General features: G+C 36.1%; 1 protein-coding gene across 1 annotated transcript; it reads left to right on the top strand.

Moving 5' to 3' along the window:
- Positions 1–572: 572 nt before the first annotated feature.
- Positions 573–4,582, top strand: LOC123667025 (probable serine/threonine-protein kinase clkA). The gene is made up of 3 exons (XM_045601034.1): positions 573–2,163; positions 3,416–3,582; positions 4,520–4,582. The coding sequence occupies exons 1-3, from the start codon at positions 573–575 to the stop codon at positions 4,580–4,582; spliced, it is 1,821 nt and encodes a 606-aa protein (XP_045456990.1).
- The last annotated feature ends 5,290 nt before the right edge of the window (positions 4,583–9,872 follow it).

The following is a 9,872-nucleotide window of genomic DNA, read 5'->3' as shown; positions in this document are numbered from 1 at the left end:
TGTCTGTTTGTTCCGGCTAATCTCTGAAACGGCTGGACCGATTTTGACGGGACTTTTACCGGGATATGGCTGATGTAATAAGTATTAACTTAGGCTACTTTTATTTTAGAAATTTATTAATTTTTTAAATGCGAACTGAACAATAACTTTTTGTCACGACGAAGTCGCGGGCACAGCTAGTTTGTAAGATAAGAATAGATGTTCAATGCCTTTGTTAAGACTAATACGAATATTAAAAAAAAAACAATAGTTCCAAAAAACCTTTTTTTGATGTTTCTGAAAGTTTTTTCTGTATAATACCGACTCTCTTTGAAAAGTATTTTAATATTAATATTCTGTTGTACTTATCCATTATTTGACAATTCTGTCACAAATTTATGCTAATGCCATATTTTATATTTTTCTTACATATAAAAACTTTAAAACAATTAAATAGTAAATAACTTAAAAAGTTGTAAAAATTTCGAAAATGTATAAGGATATGAAATAAAACTTATTTAACTTATTAATCGGAAAATCATAAATTTATCTGTGTTACAAAATATGCTTACGAAAATGCTACCATTGTCACAATGAACCCGAACTACAGAAATCAGAAAAAAGTTAAAAAAGTGCCTTTACCACCATACTTAGCGACACCACGGCCATGTCTTGACAGTTTACGTTTACCGATTTCTAGGCCTTGTCAGTATCATCCAGTAACAAGGCCTGCAGTGATCACTTCCTCTTGTTACCAATCTTGTACTGAAAAACTTCCAGTCTGTCACTGCGTTAACGCCTGCAGCAACTCTAACAGCTGTAAGAGGTCAAATCCATATATATGTCCTCATGGATTTAATCATCAAAATGTAAATAGAGAAAATGTTGAAGAAAACGGAAATAGCGATGAAGAGTTTTGTGATAACAATGAATTCATCGGTAATGTAGATAAAATAAATTTCGAAAAGGATTTAGGGCCATATCAAGAGAATAGAAGCGACAAAATACCTTTAAGAGACTCATTTTTAAACACTTACTCAAAACTTAATAATACCGTACCAGATAATATAGCAAATGAACTAGATCAATCGTCACGAGTTGTCATAGACAGCAAATATGAAAATAAAGATGTAAATACATGTTGCTTTAAAAATCAAGATAATATTAATTCAAATACAAATAAAACAATCTTTGTTGATCCTGAATTTTCAGGAACAAACAAGAATATGAATGTGGATACTTCAAATTTTCATATCAACAATCAAAGTGTAGCTACTCCTGAAGTACACTCGTATAAAGATGGTGATCAGGTACGTAACGACATGAGTCTAACAGGATTTCATAGGCGTTATTTACAAAGTTCTCAAGATCTTAATAAATCATCACAGCCGACCATGTTCGGATCAGCCCCACAACTATCACAAGCTGATCTAAAAAATCTTACTAACGAATCTGTACTAACTCAAAAAAATGATGCATCAAATCAATGCTGTTTTCCTCCATACATTCATGCTGCACAACCCGATACATCAAAGGATTTTAATCATACTGAAGAAGATCAAAGTTTAAAGAAACAAGGCCAGTCATCTATATATTTTAATAATTCAAACGGTCAAAGAGAACAAAACTCAAATAAAAATATGTATGAATCTACGGCTACATCTCATCTTAGAATAAATGACAATATATCGCGCGGAAATATCAATGAAACAAAAACAATAGAGAAGAATAGGTTTTCGAAAATTTCGCAGTCCACAAACATGAGTGATAAAAGACACAAGTCCCTTCAAATTAGCTCTTCCCATGATCAAATGACAACAGATCTCGCTTATGATGATCACACTTCATTCCCTGAATCGTCATACAAAGGTTTTTTATCAAAGGCTAGATGTTGTAAGGGATCTGAAAACTCCAAGCAAAATATACAAGATAAAATGCATGACGACAATTTCAGCAATAACAATCATTATCCTGGATATCTTCATAATCAAACAAAATTAATACCTGATCGTAGGACCCAATTATCAGGAGATCCGAATTATGATAATAAATGTGATTTTACAGCTGAGCAGTCGTATCGACAAGGATCAGATCATTATAATCAAGGATTATATGAATTCGATCCAAAAAATACAAATCGGAAATCTGAATATAAAAGAAATAAGAGTATCCAGAAATCTTCAGGTATAGAATGCGCTTGTTCAAAATATTACAAAAGAAAAGGTTCAAATGAAAAAGATATTCAATGCAGGAAGAATGTCTGTACTCATGATATCAACTCCTCGGCTTGCGCTTCCATGTCATGCGTTGTGAACCAGGTTCCGGCTTGTCGGTGTCGCTATCCACCTGCGTTCAAACAGTTCAATTGTGTAGGCAATATTACTGGAGGCTGTAACTGCTCCGAATATAACTATTAACGTAATTTAGCCCTGCAAATACCTCTTTATACAAATATAATAATTTATAATAAAATTAAACTATTAAAGTAGCAGTTATATTTTTATTTTAAAATTGAAAGATATATATTACTGTCTTATGCCATAACAATGACAGTAAATAAAATATATGTGTAATGAAACCCGTTGCAAATTAATAATATTGTAATATACTCTTGGAAAGTAGTGGTTTGCAAATAGATATATATCTACGAGTATTCTATTTATTTGCTTACATATACTGTATATCACTGCCTTCTTATTCTACAGGAAATTAAGCGAATGGAAATATAGTAATTTTTCTAATGTGGGATTTCATTGCTTGATACTTTAATTTCAAGACTGTTCTCTTGTCTAGAATCACATCCGTTTACAACTATGTGCATACAGATCGCGGTCATCTGGCTTACTACGTAGTTGGATTCAAAAATTCACGGCTTGACATACAAATGTATATATTTTTTAAAACGTTAGCATAATTGGGTTTATAGATTCTTTGGGTGTCCTACTATAAAATGTTGTTTTATCAATGAAGCGTGCAGATTTTTCAAAAATGAATAAAATTGAACAACGAAGAACATCCACAAATAGTGTGAGATTGAATACATTTTATATCAGCGAACTCAAAACATCATCGTTCAGGGTAACTTCGTCGTTTATGAACCGATTTTGACAATTCATTTTGTTGGAAAGGAGATATCCTAAGTATGGTAGCATGATAAGGAAATCAGGATCTGATGATGGGATCCCAGAGAAATCGAGGGACTCCCTCGAAGATCCACATAACTTTTTACTGGCTATGCTGATTTTGGCGATTTTTAATTTAATCGAAAGCCAATGTCTATCATGTGGTCACACTTTTGGAGTAATCTTTGATAATGCGATGGTTGACTATTTTTTTGTCTACCTACGTTGTATTACTTGTCGATGTAATTGAAGTCAGTTTTGTTTCGTTTGCCAGCAAATACAATTATTTTATAAATAAATCGTGGTAAGCCCAGTAAGATATAAAGGTGTTCGAAACCTGTCCCCGGTGAGCAGCAAGCTGACGTCATACCTATCACACGTGCGCGCGTGGCACGCCGACGACCGCGAGTGCGGGGACAGCTTCACGTGCAGGCATGGCCTGCTCATGCACGTCGCCAAGACGCACCGGAGCCCGCCCGAAGTACGTACTATACCACACACTACATACTAAATAACTAAACACTATACGCAAACGCTAAACACTAAACACTAAATAATAAACACTAAACAATAAACACTAAACACCAAACACCAAACACCAAATACTAAACACCAAATACCAAACACCGGACACCAAACACCAAACACCAAATACCAAACACCAAACACTAAACACTAAATACCAAACACTAAACACTACACACTAAGCATTACAAACTACACAATAAACATTACACACTAAACACTAAACACAAAACACTAAATGCTACACACTACACACTAAACACTAAATGCTACACACTACACACTATACACTAGACACAACACTAAACACTACACACTAAACACTAGACACAACACTAAACAGTACACACTAAACATTACACACTACACACTAAGCACTAAACACTAAATACTATACACTAAACACTTCACACTAAACACTACACACAAAAGACTAAACACTACACACTACACACTACGCACTACACACTAAACCCTACACACTACACACATCCCCCAATTTCTACTTTATTAACCGACTTCAAAAAGGATGAGGTTACTTTGACTATCCCGTTGGCGCAGTTTAAGTGACCCTGCTTTCTGCTGCGAGGGTTGTGGGTTCGATTCCCGCCCCAAGTCGGGGCATAGATGTGTATATTTATATTTATACATGTATATATGTCGTCGCGGACGCTAATCGGACTTCAATATTACAAGCTTTGATTGAAATTATAAAAGTATGTTTGTAATTTATTAGGTTAAGTTCTGCAGAATAAAAAATACAATGATATCAGCCGCATTGCCCCAAAGCAAAATGCCATAGGACATGATACTATGGAAGTAGCTGAAGCAAACTAATCTAGCTGTATCGACATCTGTTAATAACCTTATCCTTTTAACCGCGTACGCTGCAGAACTCAGTCTATCCGTCAATTGACAGATATGGGTTCCCCACTGCAACTTTGAATCAATGGTGATTCCTAGAAAAACGGTTGAGTTAATTAAGTTCAATTTATCACCTTTGAGTTTTGGATCCATATTAATTTGTTTAACATTTGGAGCAGAAAATTTGATACAATTAGTTTTTTTACTATTGAGAAGTAAGTTATTCACACTAAATCAGTGCACCATTTCAGAGAGAGCATTGCTTACATCGTCATAGTTGGTTTCTTGTCTACGTAATTTAAATATTAATGAAGTATCACCAGCAAATAATACAATCTCATGCTTCTTCTCTACTAAATACGGTAGGTCGTTTATGTGTATTAAAAACAAGAATGGACCCAGACGACTTAGTACCATTTACTTCAACCCTCTGAGTTCTATCACTAAGATAAGAACTCAAAAGTTTTAGTGCGGTATTTTTGATGCCATATTGACTGAGTTTCCTGATTAATGTGTTATGATGAACACAGTCAAACCTCTTAGATAAATCACAAAATACACCTAAAGTATCTCGCGACTCCTCGCAAGCATTGACTGCTGAAATAAAAAGCTCGACACCAGCATCAGTTGTTGAGCGTCCTTTAGTGAAACCGAACTGCTTGTTATGTAATAGATTATTTCTTGTGAAATGGTTTAAAAGCTGACCGAGAATCTCTTTTTCATATATTTTACTAGAGGCAGGTAGAATAGAAATGGGCCTGTAATTTGTTGGATCTGTATGATAACCGGACTTAAACAAAGGTATTACTTTACTACTTTTACCTACTAGGCTTCATAAGATCAGGAAACTCACCACTTATAATACATTTATTAAATATAATCGCTAGGTGTCTGGGGTGCTATGATATCAACAATTGTACCAATAATTTTAACAGATAACCCCAGAGATCAGCGGAGTTTTTAATTTCTAAAATTTTAAATGTCAACAATTTTATTAGCATATATGGGTTTAAAAATAAAATCACCTTTGCATGAATTTTGTTTAAGCAACGATTCAGCGACTTCAGGCGATGATATAAGCGCCTTAGTTGTCGAAATTGGTATGTCAGCAAAGTGTTTTTCCAAAGCGGTTGCCACCTGATTAATCACCTTAATAGAGTGATTGTCAATGATTAGTTCACTGACACCATTACGTTCTTTAGATTTTCCAGTTTCGGCATTTATAATATTCCAAGTCATTTTAATTTTGTTTTTACTAGACTTAATTTTATTTCTAATGAATATTGACTTAGCTGCGGCACAAACAAGTTTAAAATTTTTTGAATATTTTCTGACATAACTACCTCATTATATAGTTATCATAGTCTATCTTATTATATAGTTTGGATCGGTAACGGTAAAGGATGCAGATTCCTTTTGGTACTAGCTAGCAAAAGATAGCCTTTGATTAGTAGTGGAAGCTCTGTCCATTTTTTGCCTTATATCTTGAAATTTTGAAATAATTTGTGAAACTCTTGTTAATAGTTAAAATTTAAGGAATTGCGTTTAATTTTCATACTAATTTAGTTACTTCTTTTTAAGTGACGGTAGTTTAAAAATAAATTTATAAATCTACTATTGAAACCTATTTTTTAAATTTTCGATTAAGTGTCATATAATTTATCGTGGAATAAGCTACGGTGTAAAACCAGTCTACCTTCGGATGTCATATCAATATTTAAATATTGGTATGACAACCAGAGGAATTGCGTTAAATGGGCTGGCTCGAGGTCGGGCGAGTACGGGTTAGAATGTGGAGTGAGGCACGGGGGGTTGACCTCTCCAAAGCTTTTCAACTTGTATATGAACAAACTGATCGAGGGGCTCAGCAGCACTTACGTAGGATTTTTTTGATATTTCGGTTCGCTTAAACCGAAAATAAAATCATCATATCAAAAATTTCGATCTAGCGGGTACATCGTTCCATAGCTTAATTGGCTAGAGCGCCGACACGATCAGTCGGAGATGCAGGTTCGATCCCCACTGGAACGGTCAATTTTTGATACGATATTCAAACATTTTAGAATTCACAAGTAACACAAAAATAAAATCGTACATATTAAAAATAGCATGGTGTCGTCTCCTGTAAAAGATTTTCATTGTATTATGAAACTTTGAATAGTTACGGGTTTATGTAAAGAACTCACTATAGACGGCGCCACGGTTCGCTTAAACTGAAAATAAAATCATCATATGAAAAATTTCGATCTAGCGGGTACATCGTTCCATAGCTTAATTGGCTAGAGCGCCGACACGGTCAGTCGGAGACGCAGGTTCGATCCCCGCTGGAACGGTCAATTTTTGATATGATATTCAAAAATGTCTAAAACTCCTAATGTGTAAGTAACACAAAAATAAAATCGTATATATTTACGAAGGATGTCACATAGGCGGGGCGTGCATCAATAACATAAGCTACGCAGATGATATGGTGTTGCTGAACCCTTCGATTGGTACCCTGACTAAGTTGCTTAAATTATGTGAAGAATACGAAGTGGCTCATGGGCTCAAATATAACGCGCTTAAAAGTGAGTTCATGGTTTTTCGGGCTAAGGATACGAGGAGTTGGGGAGTTACTTATGTTACACAAGGGGGCTCTCAGCTGAAAAGAGTTGACCGATTCAAATATCTGGGTCACTGGGTCACTGAGAACTTGTTAGACATGGTTGACATTGAAAGAGAGTGTAGGGCGCTGTCTGTTCGTTGTAACATGTTGATTCACAGATTTGCACGCTGTAGTAAACAAGCCAAACTGATGCTTCTCAAAGCTTACTCTCAATCTTTCTACAGTTGCAGACTGTGGGTCGACTTCACGCAGCGAGCACATAGCGCACTGCGCGTCCAATACAATATCGTTTTCAGGATGTTGTTCGGTTTCTGTAGCGCGTCATCTATGTTCGCCGGGGCGCATACTAATTGCTTCTACACGATCATTAAAAAGCGGTGTGCCTCACTGTGGGAGCAAGTGCGCGGAACATCGAACACCGTCCTGAGTGTGTTGGCTGACCGATGGGACTCCCCATTGATTTATCACTGGATACAGCTCCATGCTCCCGCTGCGAACTATTATTTTTAGCACGGGAGTCTTACCGGAAGCCACAAATTTTAATTTAATTTAAATTAATTTAATTTATATGATATAATTGTTACCGTGACGCCGCGTTGGCGCAACGGTTACAGCCATGGATTGTATCTGTTGCGCTGGCGGTTGTGGGTTCGATCCCCGCACATGACAAACATTTGTATTGGCCATACAGGTGTTTGCCGTGGTCTGGGTGTTTGTGCAGTCCTTGTGGGTCTCCCCACCGTGCCTCGGAGAGCACGTTAAGCCGTCGGTCACGGTTGTTATCATGTACACCTGATAGCGATCGTTACTCATAGTAGGGAATATATCCGCCAACCCGCATTGGAGCAGCGCGTTGGATTAAGCTCTGACCCTTCTCCTACATGTGGAAAGAGGCCTATGCCCAGTATTGGGATATTACAGTCTGAAACGTTAATTGTTACTAACCCTCTTTTTGTTTTATTTTATTTCATTTTTTTTAAATTTAAACACATATTCGGGGATAACTTTGTCGTTTGAGAACCGATTTCGATAATTCTTGTTTTCTCTTTCTTTTGTTGGAAAGGAGAAATCCCAAGTGTGGTACCGTGATAAGGAAACCAGGATCTGATGATGGAATTCCAGAGAAATCGAGGGTAATCCCTCGAAAGTCGTAGAGACGACTAGTGTGTTTGTTATTTTTTTTCCGTTAACTTACGTTGTATTACTTGTCGATGTAATTGAAGTCGGCTGTTTTTCGTTTGCGAGCAAACACAAATTATCGTTAATATTTTCTGGTTGGAATCAGAAAAAAGTCTCGAGGCAAATTTCTTACTCTGGAGGTATTAATTTTATTATTACCTGGAAACAATTGCTCTAGGAGAGTGGGATAAGGCCATTTTTTGTTCTCTGTTTTTTGTAATTTATTTATTTGCGTGGAAAAATAGCAGTAATAGTAATATTACCCTTAATTAACTAAAACAATGTATGTGTGTCAGTTCAGCTCCAACGTACGACTTGCATGTTAACTCCTTGAGAACAATTATCTTAATTTTAAAAAATAGTTAAGATAATACGCATTTTTTAGTGATAACTTAAAAAGAACTTGTCGGAACTCGATTAATTTTTAAATTTAAATGGAACCAAATGGTAGCAATAACACCACCTTTCGATTTAAAAAAGAACTATCGAAATTGATCCACCCGGTAAAACGGTATTAGGTGAGGTACTGTAGTATAGTAGTATACGTATAAGTAAGTTGTATACGTTCTAAGTATGTAGTATAGGTATGTTGTATACCTTATAAGCCTTATATTTAAATGTCAGTAATAAACATGCAGTTTTGCTATGAACACGTCTTTTTAAATTAACACTCCTCAGTCCCATCCGTACAGTACACTTGAAAAAATGTAACATATAGATAGATATATTACCTTTTTATTATTACCTAGATATATTACCTCCTTTTTTTGAAGTTATTAAAAAAATAAAAAAATCTATTAAATGTATCAAATCATAATTAATTAAACTAATAATGCTTTAAAATGAAAACATAAAATGACGGTGGTAAGTTAAGATGCAGCCTAAGATGGCGTGCGCTTGCCTAGAAGATGCCTATTCACTCTTAATTTGAAGATACCTAAGTTATAATTAGTTGGAAAAACGGAAGTCGGAAGGGAATTCCAAATTTTAGCGGTGCGTATTAAAAATGACGAAGCAAAGCGTTTAGTGCGAGATCGTGGGATTTCAACCACGTAGCGGTGCAGACTTATGCGATGCCTTGCGGATGCCTTTGGGTCCACCATCACCTTTCTACCACCGGGTAGAAAGGTGATGGTGGACCCAAATTGTATAGCTCTTGAGCACACTTTTCGAAATATATCCTGTAAAATACCGACACACAGGCAATCTTGCGCTGATGTTCTATATTTTGAAGTCTAGAGTTAACCAGCGATTCGTCACCGATGAGTCTTCTGGTGCGTCGATCCACAGAATCCAAAGCAGCAAGCTGGTACGTGGCAGAGCCATCCCATAGGTGGCTGCAGTACTCGATGCACGATCGAACTTGTGCTTGGTACAGAGTAAAAAGCTGTTCCGGTGTGAAGTACTGCCTGAATTTATTGAGAATATCAAGTTTCTTACCAGCGGTTTTTGCCTTGGATTTTATGCATTGTCCGAAGTTCATATTAGACGAGATATTTATGCCTAGAAGATCAATATTATCGGTGATCGGTACAGCGACACCTCGGAATGTCGGAGCTAATGAGAATGGACTCCGTTTAGTAGTAAACAGACACGCT

The sequence above is a fragment of the Melitaea cinxia genome, chromosome 27 (assembly GCF_905220565.1).
Source record: "Melitaea cinxia chromosome 27, ilMelCinx1.1, whole genome shotgun sequence".
NCBI lineage: Eukaryota > Metazoa > Arthropoda > Insecta > Lepidoptera > Nymphalidae > Melitaea > Melitaea cinxia.
The sequence above is the reverse complement of the archived record's forward strand: the minus strand, read 5'-3'. Positions and strand labels throughout refer to the sequence as shown.

Coding starts and splice junctions, on each gene's coding strand:
- LOC123667025 (XM_045601034.1), top strand. CDS start 573: ATGAACCCGAACTACAGAAATCAGAAAAAAGTTAAAAAAGTGCCTTTA. Junction 2,164..3,415: donor GAGTATCCAGAAATCTTCAG/GTATAGAATGCG, acceptor TGGTAAGCCCAG/TAAGATATAAAGGTGTTCGA. Junction 3,583..4,519: donor CGCACCGGAGCCCGCCCGAA/GTACGTACTATA, acceptor CGTACGCTGCAG/AACTCAGTCTATCCGTCAAT.